Source organism: Odontesthes bonariensis, chromosome 16, assembly GCF_027942865.1.
Source record: "Odontesthes bonariensis isolate fOdoBon6 chromosome 16, fOdoBon6.hap1, whole genome shotgun sequence".
Lineage (NCBI taxonomy): Eukaryota > Metazoa > Chordata > Actinopteri > Atheriniformes > Atherinopsidae > Odontesthes > Odontesthes bonariensis.
In genome coordinates, this window is record NC_134521.1 from 21,390,374 (window position 1) to 21,409,830 (window position 19,457).

Consider the following 19,457-nt stretch of genomic DNA (forward strand, 5'->3'; position numbering starts at 1 on the left):
CTTTTCTTTGAAATGCTCCCAAATTGGAGACACTTTTCCTCTTTTTCTCCTTATTGTTTTCTCCGGTTTCCTCCATCAAATAAAGCTGCTACAAGCGCAGCCCGTGCGTAACTTGTAGAACTTCCTTTAGCAGCAATAAGTTGAAGTGATGGTTTTCTGTTTGACGTTATCAGTCTCTCACATGGTTGGGGAGGAATCTTGGCCCACTCTTCTCTTCTTTTCAACGTTGCTTCAGCTCATTGAGGTTTGCAGCATTGGTTTATGCACAGCCCTCTTAAGGTCCCACCACAACATTTCAGTCAGGTTGAGGTCTGGGCTTTGACTGGACCATTGCAACACTTTGATTCTTTTATTCTTCAGACATTCTGTTGTAGATCTGCTGCTGTGTTTAGGATCATTGTCCTGTTGATGGCCCAGTTTCAGCCAAGCTTTAGCTTTCAGACAGCCTCACATCTGACTCGAGAATACTTTAGTATACAGAGGAGTTCATGGTGGACTCAATGACTGCAAGGTGTCCAGTTCCTGTGGCTGCAGAACAAGCCCAAACCATCAGCCCTCCACCACCGTGCTTGACAGCTGGTGTGAGGTGTTTGTGCTGATATGCTGTGTTTGGTTTTCTCCAAACATGCTGCTGTGCATTATGAGCAAACATCTTTGGTCACTTTGGTCTGGTCTGTCCAAAGGACATTGTTCCAGAAGTCTTGTGGTTTGTTCAGATGTAACTTTACAAACCTAAGCTGTGCTGCCATGTTCTTTTTAGAGAGAAGAGGCTTTCTCCTGCAACCCTTCCAAACAAGCCAACTTGTTCAGTCTTTTTCTAATTGTCTTGTCATGAACTTTAACATTTAACATGCTATTTGAGGCCTGTAGAGTCTGAGATGTAGCTCTTGGGTTTTTGACCTTGGGGTGAACTTGCTGGGACGTCCACTCCTGGGAAGATTGACAGCTGTCCTGAATGTTTTCCACATGTGAATAATCTTTTGGAAATGGCCTTATAACCCTTCCCAGAGTGATGGGCAGCAACAATTGCTTCTCTAAGATCATTACTGATGTCTTTCCTCGTGGGCATTGTGTCAATCTACCTATTTCCTGTGGAAGCAGTAAGGGTTCACTTAGTTTTTCATACCCTGCTTCTGTGTTTTGTCTCAGACAGTGTAATATGTCGTGTTATTGATCATCTCAGGTTATTTTCACTTTATGTTTGTTATGTCCTGACATGTAACACTGTGAATTCACAAGACTCTACTGAATGATAATTAGAGATGCACCGATTGCAAAATTCTTGGCCGATACCGATTTCCGGTTTTTGAGGAGGTCTGACCTGCCAAAACCGTTTTTTCTGATACCGATTTTCTATCTAAGAAATAATTATAATCATATAATAGACACTATATTTGTTTGGCTTGAGTACCCTCTCCCAAATTTAATACAAGTACCCTTCTCCCAGACAACATTTGGCAGTGCTGTGTCAGAAAAGTACCGCCTACTTGCTCATTTGTACCGTGGACTCAGGTGTTTCATCAGTGCCATGAACTCCATTATTTTCCTAGTGGTGGCGGTGAACTTTTCAGTGTTGATGTTGAACATAGCAGCCACGGTGGAGGGTTGTTGTGGTTGCTGCGACTCTGCTGCATCCCTCCTCTTAGCAGCAGTGTCCTCCTTATATTTGCTAAAAAAAACCTAGGTGCTTCTTTTCCAAGTGGCGTACAGTGGAAACCGCTTATAGTGATCACGTTGGTTCAGAGCGAATTTGAACACTATAAGCGGTTGATTACTAAAACCAAATTTGTATCACAGGTATTTCACTTATTTTTTTATGCAGAATATCATCTAAATACCATTTGTATCGTTTTTCAATGAGAAAAATTAAATGAAACGAAACGAAATGAAATGAATAGCTTCAGCATTTACTGAATTTTATTATCATACAAATTTAATTACAGTACTGCGCAGTGCGCAGACATACTGTAGGCTAACTCAAATACAGTACGTTACTTATTCTCTGCTGTGCCGCCGGTGCATTTTTTTTTTTTTACAAGTCTGAAAATAAAGTTTGAATTCAATCCGCCTTTCAGCACCCCTGCTCGGATCTATGCTCCTCCGTGCCGGTGTTCTGTCGATTTGTGCTACTTAGCGTGAAAACAAAACTTAGAAAATTGGCTCGGCGCATGCGCAAAACCACCGGCCTCCCATCTTACAAGAACCAGCCTGGAGCTTCCAGCGGTCACACGCGCATTCAATCCGCTCTCCAGCACCCATCCTCGGACACATGCTCCTCCAGGACTTCCTTTTTCCAGCCATGATTCGCGCGCTTGCTGCCCGGTGTCAACTCGTTACGTTAACTAGCGAGGCAGAAGCAGACGTCCAGAAAGGAATCAAGGGAGTAAAAAACATAATAGCTACACGTAGTTTTAAAATTATTTTTGCACATGTTTACATTCATAAAATGGCCAAAAATGAACATTATAAGCGGATTTCTTGATTACTATAAAACAAATTATTTAAACAGCATTTGTATAGAAATGATTCTGTCCCAAGCCTACTATATCCGTGACCACTATAAGCGGTTTCCAAAGTTTGTTGTTCCAAATGTCTTAGGCGTTGATCCTCCGCGGCTTACTTTTGACTTGCAAGCATTACAAACAGCGTGTTTTGGGTCGTCCTGGCACAAAGTGAAAAAAGTCCAAATCAGTGACATGTTTTCTTCCTGAGTCTTGCTAGTTTTTAGCTGTTTTGCTCTGGGCGCGTTGAGCTGCTACGCACCGCGCATGCGGGTCAGTTTGATCAGCTGAAAACCGGAAATTACGACAGTGACCGGCCGGTCACCGATTGGGGCCGATTGGATATAAAACCGGCTTTTTTAATCGGTGGCCGATTGATCGGTGCATCTCTAATGATAATCAAAACTTAAATGTACATTTATATGGAAAAAAAACTCCTCGCTGGTTCCTTCTTCTCCACCAGAATCTATAATTCAGTGTATTTGAGCTGAATCATGTTCTTGTTCATTTCAGTTCCTGTTTGAAGCCCAATAAGCACTTATGAAATGTGAATCACAAAAGTTATTGTGTTGAAATATTGGCTCACATGATGTGTGCACAGTGTGGTTAATGCCTTATTCAGGTCAGGGGAAGAGTCTTAGTCTACATTTTTTATTATGTAAACATTCTTGTTGTACTTTTATGCTACGTCAAATATTGTGGTTTTGAATTATGTAGAAGCGCCTCAAGCCCCAAATAAAACATGGATACAGTGTTTATTCAAAGTCTGTAAATACAAATAAGATGCAAATATTGGCTGCTCCATCCACAGTGCCTTTGTAGTGCGCAGGGCATGATTCCATTTCAGATGATAACCATCGTTTGTCTTTAAAATGACAGGATGTATGAAAACGAAAGACTTTTCTGCTGCAGCTGAAAACATTCAAAACAGTCTGATAGATTAATCTGCTGCTTGTACAATTGTACTGATCTTGTGTTATTTAGAAGAAAACAGGAAGAAAGTTACTGCATTCAACGGAAAGCTGTTCTTTACGTGAAGATTTGAGATATTTCTCGTCTCTTGACTCGTTCACTGCAGATTAGACATGATGTTGTGGTCTGTAAATGTCAGTTCACATTTTATGTCGCTTTTTTTCTCTCAGGTCTGCTGCCCCTATATGTTGTTTTATTACTTTTAACACTTAAATAATGGCGTTCACCTTCTTACGTAACCTTGAAATTCATAGGAAATTGAACACCACGTTCACCTTTAAATCCGTTTTCCTGCACTTGAAAGCTTTTACTTCCATAACTGATTTAGCAAATTGCATTCAATGGCATAAAACGCAGAATTTAAACTTCTTTTTTAAAACTGTATCCACTTTATAAAGTATTATGAGTGGCTCCTATTAAAAAAAGGAACACAGAGAAACTTTATTTCAGCATGCCAACTCTATGTTTTACATTTGTTTCCTTGAAAGCTTTACCTAACAGGCAGTGACAGGAAATAAATGCTGGCAAAAGAATTGATCAAGACTCCAGATCAGGAGAAATATAGTCATTTTTGGACGGCAAAACCAGGCAATCAAAGCATGTCAGGGCCCGAAAAGAGCAGGGGTGATTAATCATGAATATGCTGAGACTCTCAGTAAATAAAGACAACAAGAGGATAAAGATTAGAGATGCCTTTGAAGTCGAGCTGAAAGTGCAAGTTGCATGGGTTCAGCTGTTATTGGACAGCCATTATTAAAAAAACCCAAATGGAATTACCAAACGGTATTTATAGGTCATAGCTAAACTTTGTGGTGTTTGTTTCTGTCTGATTGAAACCTATAAGGTAGCGACTTACAGTTTGTAAATGCAAATGTTCACACACCATGTTGGAGTAAACAACAGACGCACACAGGAAGTGACTCAAATGGTGACAACTCAAATCTAAACTCATAGAGAGGCTGTCTCGCTCCAGCGCAAGTCCGACATGCTTTCTGTTGACTGAGATCCTTTCTGATCGTCAAAATGGAAGATTTTCATTTTTAGACGAGCAAAACACCTGTAAAACTTTTTGAGGTAATCTTTGTGGACATTCAAAAGGCTAAAATCTTCAAAACCTTTAGTCTTTTATTTAAAAAGACAACCCAGGTTCGACGTGGCTTAGAGGAGATGAGATGAGATAAACTTTATTATCCCCCAAAAGGAAATTTGGCTTGGACAACAGTGCTACAAAAAGCTGCATTCACAACCAGTCGCACAAAATAACAAAGCTCTGATACAGAGGACAGTTATGTGGAGTTGAACTAAGGTACACCGACTGACTAGAAAGTATATACTCAATATATTGCATGCTTCGCCCACTAAATAAAGTCATCATTACAACAACAATACGCCCTAAAAGCATTAATAAGATAGAGATAAATCAATTAAAACAACAAAAAAAGGACAACAAACACTGTGACCTATTTAAAGACAGTTTGTTTGCACAGAGATGGAGCATCGCGTTAGTTCTGGCAGACCACGTAGTCAACGCGCCCTTTGCCTATTGGCTGACGCCGACCCAACCCTTATGGCCAGCTGCGCTCAATGGGTAATCAGCTGATGCTCGCTATTGGATGCTGGCATTTGGGGCACTTCATTTAAACTTGGTTTGCTGTCACTGCTTTTTTTTGCTCTCTGCTTGCACCCACCACCTCCCCTGCTCCACCGACTTCTCATTGCCAAACAATGTCATACTGTGTTCATTGTTGCTTGCTCTGTTCTAGGGGGTTTGTTGCCTTTACAGCAAATGGAAGGCACTCCACCTGAGGATGCTGCTGTTCCCTGTCTTGGCTTCCATGGAGCTCATGGAAAAGTCGGGAACTTCCTCCGAACAGAGCCATACCGCCAAACATAAATTGTATGCATTCAGAATAAGCTTCTGAAATTCATCTCTGTTCTCGTCTCATTTTGACGAGAGTGGTTCTGACAGAACTACAATAATTGAGGCGAGAGAAACTTAAAGTGTGTTCTAAAAGTTCCAGATGATGGAGTAGCAGGAAAGGTTTGATTTTTGCAATATTTCTTAGAAACAAGACTGGATGAGCTGAGAGATGTGAGATTCAACATTTAGATGATACCAAGGTTCTCAGCAGATGTTTTGATGTTGACGACGAGGGGGTCGATACTGACTGTCCTCCTTAGAGAAACTGTCAGGGCCAAACACAAGAACTTCAGTTTTACTATAACTGAGATGGATGAAATTTGAATACATCCAGTTAGCGACGGAGAAGCATTCACTGAGGCAGGAGAGGCTGTTGAGGAAAGTATAACCGTCAACATACTCAAAATCAAACTGTCATTAGTGCATAGTCCACTTTATTTAATCATTTTTGTTCATTTTGAGAGCATAGTTGACATCAGAGGGCCAGTGATAAACCTTTCTGTGTCATAATTAACGTCACATAAACATGAGGTAACTTCAACAACGGGTGGAGCAAGAAATGCAAATTCAAAACATCAAACAAAAACGTGTCTTATGCCTAAAGGACTCTAAGAAACCAGAGCAGCAGACTGTCATATTTAGTCTCAGTACAGGACACAGGTGAAGACACAGTCGGTGAACACTTAGGTGCATCAAGGCCATAACAAAAATTTAATTTACAGTTGCTCTCCTCTGGCTTTCTGCTATACAAAATCCTTTATTAAATCCTTTATATCAACTGGCAGACGTCACTCTTCTGTCACTTCTTTAATACTCTTTTTAAGATCCACTTTTGTTTCATTACGCCACTTTTTTTTATCAGTTTCTATCATGGTGTCCACTCTGGGAGTGATGTTGCGCAGTTGTACACGTCTATCAATGTCCAAATGCAGTTGAATAAGTTCCTTAAAGAGTATATAATCTCTGACTGGAAAAGCATATGTTCACTGTTGAAAAGGATATTTTCTAATTAAGCAAGAAAATGCAGCGCTCATTTCATAATTATCAGTTAAAAACTTATATGAACCCACTCATTGTAATACTTTAAGGCACAACACTGAAAGTATAAAAGGCAAAAACTGAGTTTGTACATTTCTAAGGAGCTTTATTCTCCGACACAGCCTGAACCCTCTTAGACCAGCTTTCTGTCATTTCTTTGAGTAGTCTTCAGGAATAGTTCTCCAGGCTTCTTGAAGGACATCCCAAAGCTCTTCTTTGGATGTCAGCTGCCTTTTTTTCCATTCTCTGGAGGATTCATTCCTCTATCGGACCTGTTGCCACTGATTTTCAGCCCACTTCTTGTGTCACTTGGCATAGCTCAGCCTTTTCTCCCTGTTTCCCTTCCTTAAGAGTGGCTTCTTGACAGCCACCCTTCCATGGAGAACATTTCTGATGAGGCTTGGGCCAACAGCAGATGGATCAGCTGAAGGTTTCTGTGAATCTTTCAGGTCCTGTGTCAGGATTCAGATAGTCTTTTTAGGCCTGACACTTCTTTTTTTGTCATCCACTTGTCCAGTTTCCTCAAATGTTTTAAGGACACACTACACACATTGCTGAGATATGCCAAGTTTCCAACTAATAACTCTTTGGGAATCACCTTGTTGCTGCAAAAATACTATTTTCTGTCTGTCAAACTGTGTTATCTTTGGCATTTTTCATTGATGCAACTAAAGAAATGGGAACAAATGATGTGTCTTTGTGACAGGCTGCTAATAACAAAGTGCCTAAAGATACAATTTAAAACTGGTTCTTTGCTAAGTTGTCTGTTATGTGTGGACACAACACTGGTTCATCCCTTGAGTTAGGAGCCTTTTTAATGCCTTTGATAAAGAAAATACATCAACATACTTCGAAACTAAATTTTTTTGGAGGGAGTGGATGAATTTGGAGTGAATTACAAAGAGTTACAAATCCTCAGAAGCTCACAAACAGTTTTGTGGATGTAAGATTTGCTAATTTACAAGTTTGTGTTGTCGAATTTTGAATCCAACCTGCAAAACACCAGAAACCGTGAGCTCTTAGACAGTGAGATTCATCAGTCGCATCACTGTTAAGATTAACTTTGTTTTTGTTTCTTATTTGACCGTAACAATGACCCATCAGCACCTAAAATTCAGCGCAGCTTGACTTCATATTCAGATTCTCAGAAGTTTTTACACTGCGGGGCTGTGTTGTAAAATTAACGCTTATCTCCTGTTTTTATTTTAAATACGTGTTAAGGTAAGAAAGAAGTAATTTAAATTCTCTTTAAAACTCTTTGACACACCTGCTGAGATTGACCCAAATCACTAACCGCAGAGCAGAGTTATACATGAGGTTAACCTCACTGAAATCCCTTTTATTGATTCACTACACAGCAGCTGTCTGTGCAGCAGTCACAGAGGATTAGTTTTCTTTATTTTCTGGTAAATTATGTTCTGTTTAAGGCGGTTTTATCCATCAGTCCTTAATGAATGAGGTGTGATATTGGAGACTAACACTGTACATCTGTTTGGCAAAAAGCCCCCAGAAGTTATGTTTGTTGGTGTAGATTCTTAGTCATCCAGTTTATGGGGATTCCTAAGAGCTAGAATAGGGGCAACTGGACTTCTATTCATTGGTTCTTGAAGATGTTTCACCTCAGAACTCAAGAAGCCTTTCGGATGAGAGGCGAAACATCTTGAAGAACAAAGAAACAGAAGGCCAATTGCCCTTTTTCTAGCTCTTAAGATCAGCAGAAATGATGTAAAGACCCCCTTTTGTGACTTTGTAAGCAGCTGTAATGTTTTTTTAGTCTCAAGTTGAAGTGACAGCACTCCTCTCCAGGCAGCCATCAGGAAAATAAATCATAAGAATGTGTAAAGTCTAAAGTCGAGACTCTACCTTCAGTGTTTGTCATTGGGTTGTTTGTTCAGATTACCCACCCCAAGCTGTTACCACCGATTTAACTCTAGCAAAAAGGGTCTGATGATCGCTACAGTTTGAAGTGTGGGCTGATCGCTTCCTCCCTAAACTGGATGATTACAGTCCAGTTAGACTAAAAGCTAACTGGACTGTAATCATGTATGTTTGTCATTTGGTGGAGAATTTCGTGCCTTCCTGTGTTCTCCTGCTGTTTGTCTTGATTTACGTTGTTACTGATGTGCCCAGCGGACATCAGGCATCAATCAGCTTATCTGTAATTCTGATATTATCATCATCATCTGTTTCCTGGACACACGCATCACATCTTGTTTGCAGTGTATGTTTGACAATAATCGATTTTGTTTTCCTCCCACGGGCAGCTGCCTCGGGGTATTTGAATAGCAAATCCTGCAGCGTGGCGTTGAGTTTCTCCTGGTCAGAGGTGTCAGGGATGCTGAAAGCATTACAAGAACTCGTTGTTCACAGTGAATACTTCAACAGCCTCACAGCTCCGTCTCTGACTTAGTTTGGTCGCCATTTATTGCTAAAGGCAACTGGTCCTCTTGAAGTTTCATAGCGACAGATATTTGCTGTGGATGTTATCTGAGCGACAGCGAGAAAGAGTACGCTTCTTCCTAATTTTTAACAAATGTACCCAAATATTCTTACCGTTTGATTTGCTGCTGAAAATTTTGGGCAAGATGACTTTCTCACATACGTGTTACACACGTCTTAGTCTATGCAAAACGTGCTTCCTACTCATTCACATTCATAGACCGATGGATGCATCTGCAGCCAACGTTCAGTGTCTTACCGGTGGGCGCTTCGACATGTGGCCCGGGGAATCTGGAGTTGAACCACCGACCTTCCGATTGGTGGGCGATCAGAGCTACAGCCGTCCCTAATGTAACTACCATGACTTTGTCCCAAACATTATGGTGCCCTGAAATGAGGGGGACTGGGTATAAAAAGTGTTGTAATTTCTACATGGTGGAACTGACAGAGTCCCATCTCTCTGTCTCTCTGTCCCAAATATTAAGCTGACAAAATGAATTAAAAAAGAAAGTTTAATCAACCATTTTTATCCTGGAAAAACAAGTTTTTCTTTGTTAATCAAGCAGCGGAATGGTGCAGCAGGACGTGGTTGAGTTCACTTGTCTCGACTTCACTTCCTGCCATGTGATCATCGCTCATGAGCACATTGGGATGTAAAAAGCGAGATGATTTGACGTGCAGCCCTGCAAAACCCGACGAGCAGTTTCTCTGCTGCCAGCTTCAGGTTTACCATCAGAAACACTCAGTGTGTTTCACCTGTAACCTGAACAAAACACCCGGAGCCAAATCCTGTCAGTGAAAGCTGCAGGTATCCAAATACACGTTGGTGCAAATGGTTCACTTTGGGTCTCTTTTTACAGAGCTGTCAATGAAGAAGAAGAAGAAGAAGAAGGAGCTTTGAAACCCAGACTGATGATATTAACATTTAAAACTAAATTCACAGGAAGAAAATCAGCCTGCAGAGACTTGAAAGTGTCTGGAGCCTCATGTCGGCTCTTGTCCCGCTGCTTGCTTTGTGGTGAATGAAAACTTGCACCAGAAACTTTGCCACCGTTGCAGCGTCTGAAACTCAAACACAGAAAGGACAGGAACTTCCTCTGGTTTCTCCTGTGGCTTTGTTCTCTGGCTTTTTGAGTTCTCATGGCCTTACAAAGGGCACACTTTGCCTGGAGGATGCCACTGAAATACCTCACCTTTCTGTTTAAAACTTGTTTTTCCCAACGTGTCTTGCAGCAGGCTTCTACGTTCACCTGGTTCCCCTTAAAAGTGTAGAATTAGTTGAAATAGTTTTGTGCCAGTTTAAAACGGGCCTGTGGGTTGGGTCTCACAGCAGTTATGTGTCCCACAAAGTGGGTCACATACATAATCTTATGTCTGTCTAATTTTTAGTTGTACCCAGTGGTTTGAGCTGGGGTTTTGTTAGGAGGGGTATAGGTGTATACAGATAGAAATAGAGAGTATTTCCTCTGCAGAAAGTAGTTTAACTGATTGGGATTACTCAATCAAAATCCTGTTCAGTTTTATTTATATAACAAATGTCATCTCAAGCCACTTCAAAGATACAATCCAATTAAAACCAATTAAATTAATTGTTATACAAATTAGTCCACTTCATCCAGAGCCAATTAAAAAAATCCCCCGTCCTGAGAGTGCACAAGGCGACAGTGGGAAGAAAAAACTCCCATTTAGGAGGATGAAACCTCCATCTGCCTTTAGCAGCATAACTATGTGATGTTTCTGAGCCACCCCTAACTGGCAGCTAGTTCCACAGAGAGGAGGAGGTGGGGGGGCTGATAACTGAAGGCTCTGCCTCATATTCTACTTTTAGAAACTAATTTAGTCTTCAGAGAGCTTTATTTTCTCCCATTCTTACTTTTGTTTTACATTCAGGAGATTTTCTGTGTGCTGTACACGTTTGAATGGAAAACAAAGAGTCAACTTTCATTACATTACATTACGGTCATTTTGCAGACGCTTTTAACCAAAGCGACTTACAATAAGTGCGTTCAACATTGGTAGGACATGAGACCTGCTCATAATTCGAAGTTGCTCATAATTTAGCTGAGACACAGTCAAACATAAATGTAAATACAGTTTATGAGGCCAAAACTTGTATTGTACAATTCTAAGGAGCTTGAAAGTGAATATTTGTTCTGGACACCTTTATTCTCCAACACAGCCTGAAGCCTCTTAAACAAGCTTTCTGTTAAGCATTTCTTTAAGTAGTCACTGACTTTCTTTTAGATAATTAAGAATAATGTGGTTTTGAAATTGATGAAATGTTCTCATCACGTCTTCTCTTGGTGTTTCTAATCATCGTGTACAAATGGAAAATCTGTGAGGAAGAGAAGATGTGAAGGAAGACTCGGTGCAGTAATCTCGGCTCAAAAATGAAGGCTGATCACTCCAGACTGGTGCTTTTTTCACTCCTAGCAGGCGGTAAATTAGGGGGATAGTAAACAAGCTTTGTTTCTTGTGCAAAGCTTTAGTGGATATTACTCCATCTCCTTGACGCTCTTTGCTCTCGATTAAAGCTTTTAAGCAATTTTCCTTTTCTCTGAGCAGCTTTGTCCCCTCTTACCTGTTCACCTAATGCTGATTTGATTTAAACTATTAGGAAGCCACTTCATGTGTGTTGTTCTCCAACAGTGGCGGCGTGTCATCCTGCCTGGTTTAAACCGACATTTTCCCTCTTTCACAGGAGGCGGTGGGAACAGAAAAGGAAAAAGCAAGAAATGGAAGCATATGCTGCGGTTCCCACACGTCAGCCTGTGTGAGGAGCTGCGACAGATCACAGGTAAGACATCCTCCTCACGGGGTTTTGATCTCAAGAGGGTCTTTATGTGCTGGTTGTGTCAAAGGCTTTTGAGACTGATCCCTTCAGTGCTTTTGGTTTAAATTGATTTAAACAGGTGTTTTATTTAACAAGACTTCATTAGTGTGTGATACTTTGTCATATTTCTGGATTTTGAAGATGGAGAAACAAAAGAAAAAAGTTGCTCAAAGTTCTCGAGCCAGCCCTTGTTTCTTTATATAATTGCCAGGAAAACAGGAAATAGTTGCAGTGATTTATTAAAACACGGTCAAACATAAATAGAAAATACAGTAGATAAGACATCCCTTTCAGATATGTTTTTTTAGGCCTGACACTTCTTCTTTTGTCCTCCACTTGTCCAGTTTCCTCAAATGTTTTAAGGACACACTGCACACCATGCTGAGATATGCCATGTTTTCAGCTAATAACTCTTTGGGAATCACCTTGTTGGAGTAAAAATACTATTTTCTGTCTGTCAAACTGTGTTATCTTTAGTGTTTTTCATAGATGCAACTAAAGAAATGGGAACCAATGATGTTTCGTTGTGACAGGCTGCTGGTAACAAAGTGCCTAAAGATACAATTTAAAACTGGTTCTTTGCTAAGTTGTCTGTTATGTGTGGACACAACACTGGTTCATCCCTTGAGTTAGGAGCCCTTTTTCTGCTTGAATGATTCATAGCTCAGAGTTAAATGAGTTAATAAAGATAAAAACACATTCCTCTGAAAATGGTCAGGTACAAGGACTGGACTGAAAAATAAGTGAAAAAGCAGCCAATGTCCAAAGAAAAACTTTGAAAGCCTGGAGAAGTATTGCTCAAGACCACTTTAAAAAGATTACAACAACCGTTTCAATTTTTACACGAAATAAAGATTTTTTTAAATGAAATATGCTCAGTACAGATTTACTCAGACTGGCTGCATCTTCCACTTTAGGAAGGTGGGAAACCATTTTGAGTTTTAATTGCTTATAATCCTACCAAATAATCCTCTAATTGGCTCCAGAGTTATCTGACGCCTATAAAAGGCACAGAGTATAACGGTCTCAGTAGCTCATGTCTGAAAACAGCTCCAGTGATTCATTTTAACAAAGTTTAAGCTTCTCAAAGAGAAGAAAATGCATGCTACAGCACACAGTGCTGAACTTTTATACACATAAACACTTTAAACCCTTTAAGAAAGCAACTCTGAGCAGATAAGCGACATCTAATGATGACGTTTTCCTGTGACACATGTGAAGTAACTGTTGGATGAATACAACTTGGAGGGAAACTCTTCCAGGTGTATGAATCAATAAATTTTTTTTTCTTTTTTTCTTATTTTTGGGGGCTTTTATGGCTTTAATGGATAGGAAAGTTCAGAGAGACAGGAAGCAGGGGGCAGAGAGAGGGGGAACGACATGCAACACAGGGCTGTCTTGAACCGGGGCCAGCTGCAGCGAGGACTATAGCCTCTTGTACATGGGGCGCCAGCTCAACCCACTACGCCACGGACCACCCCCACGAATCGTTAAATTTGATGAAACACCGACTGTTTTCGAGTAACCGCTGAAATGAATTTGGAAATGCTGAAAGATTCGTCACATTTTGGACCGGAGGAGTCGGTTTCTCTTTACGTCGGACAAGCTGTCCTTCCTGAGGCCTGTGAAGCAGGATGAATGTCTTTTCGAGTTTGCTTTTTAGTGTCAATAAGCTGCTTTGCTTGTTTCTGGTGTCACCATGGCAAATTATGCTGGAAAAAAGATTGAAAATGTTTCCAACTGCGCATCATCAGTATCACGAAGATATTTAGACTGGAAACAGAACAAGCACAGGTGTATTATTAATGATAACAACTTCATTTATAAATCACCTTTTTAAAAAACAGTGTTTATAAATTGTTTTGACAGAACAGGGAGAGCAAACTGTGAGCCAAACAGTTACTAGTTCAAAATTGTTAATAACAGTCTAAACGGATTAGTGGATAATTTAAGGACAAGGTCACATGAATGCCAGTCAATAAAAATGGGTTTTAAGAAGTGATTCATGAGAAGTCACTGACTCTGTGAGCCTTAGTTCGGTGAGTCACCTGTAGATTTTAGCCTTGGCTTTGGAGCTGCCAGGAAGGCCCCGACTGAGCATCTCAGGCTTAGTCTAAGATTAACAAGGCTGTACTCTTCGTAGAGAAAGTTCTGCTTTTGTCAACCAGCCTGCATGGTTGCAGAATGCAGCTCCCTGTTACTTGATGTCAGAACCACCTATTGAGGCAAGTCGTTTGGAGATAACAAGTGACCAACCAGTTCCCTTAGAATACAAAACAAACAACTGCATGGACAGAGTGAAAGAAGTTTGACTTTCATTCTGAAAATTCAGCAGAAGCGAGTGTTTATAAAACCTAAAACAGAGACGGATTCCTCCGAACTTCGTTCTTGTTGACCTTTAAAGATTTGGAATTGATATCAGAGCCAAGATTTACGAGAAATGAATTCATATCATGAAGGTGGTTTATTGTTGTTGCTGTTTTTACAGCAATAATGATGTGCTGTGTAAAGCAGGTTTCATTTTGGAGGTGAGATATCCAGTCTGAGGGGGAAAAAGACCTTTATTTTTGAAGTTACAGCCCAGAAACGAGTTCTTCCATAGAGTTCAAACCGAAACGCACACAATGTTCATCTTTCCATCAATGTTAATGATTCTCATTCATTAAAATCACGACTGGGAGAACAAGACAAGAACAAGGCTCTCAAAAAATAAAACGTTAACTAAAGTAACTGAGAGAATCCGGGTAAGGTGGCAATAAGAACTGAAATACTGGAAACTAAAACACAAAAAATACAAACACAGAAGAGGCATTGAGATGAAAACAAACTGGGATATAAAGACATAACCCTAAGCTGAGGGATACAAGCTACAACAACATAAAACAGAATCTAACACAGGAATAAGAGCTGAAACAGAAAAAAGCCCCCAGCTTGACACTTCTAGGTAACATCACAAACCCCAACACATCTGCGTGAAAAAGACAAAAAAAATCCTCGTACAAAATAATCCAAACTGTACAATATTGAAGGAAAACACGTTAATTTAATTTTAAAAAGGACATCTTTAAGTAGCAGCAACTGACTCTTCTCCTGTGACAGGACCTCCGAGCTTAGAGTGAATGCATGAATTACAGCTCAGAACAGCTGTGTGTCTGCACTGCTGCTCATTTAAAGCTCTGCTTCCCTCACCTGAGGGCTGTTCTACCAGCTGAAGGTACGGCGGCCAAATCACTGAGCAGAAATATGTACTGTATCTATAATGAGCAGCAGAAGTCCTCATGTTGTTTTCTAAAAAAAAGGAGCACATGGATGTTTCGCCCTCAGTGCTGCTGATTAAATTACTTTCCCATGATGGATAAGCTATTTAAAACCCCAAATCAGGACAGTATGGAAAAATGTTTGACTCATTTAATTGCAGAAAGTATGAACCCAAGACATTCCAGGCTTCATTTAATTTGTTAACATACATCCGTTTCTACATTTCAGGCCTGCAACATTGTCAAAAAATTAGTTGGGGATGGTGGCAATTTTGGGAAAATAATGAGGTACAATGGAGAATAATGATGTTATTTCAAACAGTCTTTGAGGGGCAGAGATGTGCAGAGGATCTCCAGTTTGTCCACAAACGTGTGAGAAAATCCTTGAAGTGTTTAAAAATAATGTTCCTCAAAGAGAGATTTGAAGGGATTTGCATATTTCTCCCTCTACAGTGCAGAATATCATGAAAGCCTTCAAGGTATCCGGAGGAAATTTCAGTGTGTAAAGGACAAGGGAGCAAGCCTAAGCTGGAACCTGTGCTCTCTGATCCCTCAGACGGCCGCATCAAGAACAGTCATTCATCAATAGCTGATAGAACCACATGGACAAGGGATTACTGTGGGAAACCTTGTCAACAATACACAGTTCCATTCACAAATGCCATTTCAAACTTTTCCGTGCAGAAAAGACACCTTTTGTTAACCTTATCCAGAGGCGGCGTCCACTTCTCTGGGCTCGGAGGCATCTGGGATGGACTATCACGCAGTGGAAACGTGTATCAGACCAATCAGTATTCCAGATCTTTGTTGGAAGAAATGGACGCCGTGTGCTCCGGACCAGAGAGCAAAAGGAGAATCCAGACTGTTGTTAGCAACCAGTCCAAAAGCCAGGCTCTGTGATGGTTTGGGGCTGTATCAGTTAATATGCTGCCATCACAGCTGATCTCTAATGAAATGAAGTCGATGAGACAAAACGTGAAATGTACAGAAGTATTCGTACCGTCTGCAATGAAATCAAAGTCAAAATAAATGTTAAGAAGCACTGCATTTTAGTTTTTAATCAGAATTTTTCATACTCTCCTGAGGCTTTTCATACAACAGCTGCTTTAAAAACACCAGCTGATAACCCTCCGAAAGTAAAAAGGAACTGAGAGGTTGATACTAATCTTACCATGCCAACAGTCTGGATATACTTTGTGAAATCATAAAACTGATTCAGAGTGCATGTTGGTATTTTTGCATGAAAGAATGGAGAAAATGTCGTTTTTTACTTTTCTTCTGCCTGGTCCTCTCAGGAAACTTATCAAGCCGAGCAAATCACTGATCCCGCTCAGAAAAGGGTTTTGTGGCAACGCCGAATGCAAGAACTCTTCTTGCTCAAGTCGTGACTCAAAGGAAACTGTGGCCACACAGAAGGAGGAAGCAGGCCGGCGTTTCTGCTCTTTCAACCAGCCGTAAAGTTACTTTCATTTTTACAGGCGACCGTTTGCAGGCAGCGTTTACGATCTCAGACACAAGATAAGTTGCTGTATCTGAATCATGACGCTGCTGCAGATGGTTCCTTAGTCGTAGGGAACTGACCTATAGGAAGCCACGTGGAGTGGTGGCTAACCTAAGATCATGTGCCACTGAAAAACTCCGGACTTCCCCCTCTCAGAGCCTCACACTATGAATCGACAAGATGGTTTGATATAGTCAAAAAGGTTTAGCAGACTCAAAAAGGAAGAAACACAAGTGGAATTCTGCATTTTTTAATCAAGTTTACACAACCTAAACTATTTATTTATGACTCCTCGTTCAGCAATTTCACAGAATAAGTCGACAAGACTACAAAAAGCCGCATTTCTCATTTTTTAAGTTTCAAGGAATTTCAAGGAAATCTACTAAATAAGAAGCTGTAAACATCCAGTGGCACAGAGTCTCCAGGCAGTTCTGTCAAATTATTGCAGAGGAAGAGGATGCAATGAACTGATAAAACAGTATGTGGAAAAAATGAGGGGACAATGGTATTTCTGTGTTGCCATAATTCTGTTTTTTTTATGCTGATGGGTTATTTAGGGTCAGCACCTAGAGGCAAGACGGGTCAAATCCAACAACTAAAAAGCTTTAAGTACTGGAGAAAGCAGACTGCTGACAGACAAAAGGCAAAAACCTCTCAAACAATGAATTATGGTCTTAGAATGAGCATACTTATAACTTTTATTCATATAGATTGCTTAGAATTAGAATAAATATACCAAAACAGTAACATTTAATCAATTAAAACATATAAAATAAGCTTGAAAAAAGCTAGTGTAAAAAGCTATATCCGATTACTGAACATGTATATGGCATATAAATAACCCATAAAACCGGGTTTGCTTTTTGGATAACAATCAACTTTATTCGTATGTTTTTTTGTGAAAACTCTTCACTCTGAAGATATTTTTCTGAGTGTAATTCAGCTCAGAAGAGTGAAGCCAATAAATGTAAACACACAAGGGTCCAGGAAGTCAATAAGATGCCTGAGACTGGAGAGAAAATAAAAAAAATGTCTAGAAACAGTAAAGAATTGAAGCTTTACAGTGTTTGTTAGTGGGAAACTGGTGAAGGCGGTATTATAAAGCTATATAAGTGGCTAAGGGAGCTGCCTTAAGCTCAAAGTCAGACTGTGATGAATCTGCGATATCGCCACGATAACTGAGTCTGAACTCATAACCTGCCCCAGAGCAATTTACTTTCAGAGTTTCAGATGAAATCGACTGAAAAAAACAATAGATTTTCACTGATTCTTGTCCTAATGATGTCAGAGATGCCAAAATCAGACTGAAACAGCAAGTAGCTGATCTAAGGAAACCAACAGACTGCATCTAAACTTCTCTTTATGCAATCTCCCGTCCTGAGCGTGCACAAGGTGACGTGGAAAGAAAACAAGAAACCTCCGGCAGAACCAAACCAAGAAGGGCGGCCATCTGCCTTGACCGGCTTGGGGTTGAGAGGACAGGAAAGAGGGGACAACAAGCACCAGAACACCAGACCAGGGATACCTGCTGAGAAACATGTTAATGACAACAATAATGTCATATGTATATAGAGAGTAAAGAGAGCAGAATGAGGAGAGTTGCATCATGGGAGGTCCCCCAGCAGTCTTGGCCTATAGCAGCATAACTATGTGATGTGTCAGGGTCAGCTGAGCCACCCCTAACTATAAACTTTATCAAAAAGGAAAGTTTTAAGCCTAATCCTAAAGCTAGAGAGGATGTCTGCCTCCTGAACCCAAACTGGCAGCTGGTTCCACAGAGAGGGCCCTGATAACTGAAGGCTCTGCCTCTCATTCTACTTTTAGAAACTCTGGGAACCACAAATAAACCTGCAGTCCGAGAGCAAAGTGCTCTGTTGGGAAAATATCCAACAATGAGATCTTCAAGATATGATGGAGCTTGGTCATTAAGAGCTTTATATGTGAGGAGAAGAAATTCATATTCTATTCTGAATTTAACAGGGAACCAATGAAGAGAAGCTGGTATGATTTAAGGTGAGGTGTTGAGGGTCCTTGAATGTATTGATTTTTTTTTTTAGAAAATAAGACAGGCATCAAAAGCAGTTGCCACTTATGGGAGTTTTCTGGAGGTTTTTGGTGTGAAGACAAAGAGCTGATTGAGTTTGCTCTGAGGAGGCAGTTGTTCTCGGCTCCTGGGGCTTTTTTTTTAAAGTTATAAACATCTTTAGGTTAATTTATTTTTCAAGTTCACATTTATTTGAACAGCTCTGGTGATAACCATGTGAACCGCACACAGGAACTTGCTTGTTGCTCAGTGTTTATTTTTGTCAGTTGTTTCCTTCCCACTGTTGTCCTCTGTGTGTTAGAATAGATTTATTGCCCTCATATTTGGGCAAAAATTTATATTTCGATGACAGCATATCAGATGGAACTTGTGTGAAATAACATAAAGAAAATGCTGGAGGAATCAGTTCATCCTGCAGCTGTTTCTTTTCACCTCTGGCTGCTAATTTACTGCTTTGTTTCCTTCTTGGGGGGGCAGCTTCTTTACATGGAAAGCTCTGAAAAGATTCCTTTCTCAGCAGCAAACAGGCACAGTTACAGGGACGAGCTGCTGGAAGATTTATTAATTAGTTTGATGTATATTGGTGGGTATGCTGGTCAAACAGCAGCTAAAATGCTGTTGAAACGGTATACAGCACAGAACAAGCAAGCTAATCTTTTTTTTTTTTCACCAAGATAAATAAAGGACATTATAGGTTGACCTCAGTCTTATATTCTGGTTTTAATTTGAACTCTCCGGTGAGTAAAAGCCAGCCTGATGTTGGTCTTTTCTTCGGAACGTCCCACTTGCATTGTCTTTGGTCTTTTTGCCCCATCCGGCGTGGTGTGTGTCCATTGTACCTAAGGCTAAGCTAAATCTTTACTTGCAGCAAAAGTGTGTTGTTATCGTATGACGTTGTACCGTAAAGCAAAATCCATCTCTTGAGAGACAGTTGCTGGGCTGGAAACTCTG

At 40.4% G+C, this 19,457-nt stretch overlaps 1 protein-coding gene across 1 annotated transcript in view; it reads left to right on the forward strand.

Annotated features, from left to right (window-relative positions):
* The window catches only part of grk6 (G protein-coupled receptor kinase 6), a 76,295-nt gene that overhangs the window by 8,332 nt on the left and 48,506 nt on the right, over positions 1-19,457 (forward strand). Inside the window, exon 2 of the mRNA XM_075486575.1 lies at positions 11,573-11,668. Within this exon, the coding sequence (XP_075342690.1) occupies positions 11,573-11,668 (96 nt within the window). The remainder of the gene's footprint in view (positions 1-11,572; positions 11,669-19,457) is intronic.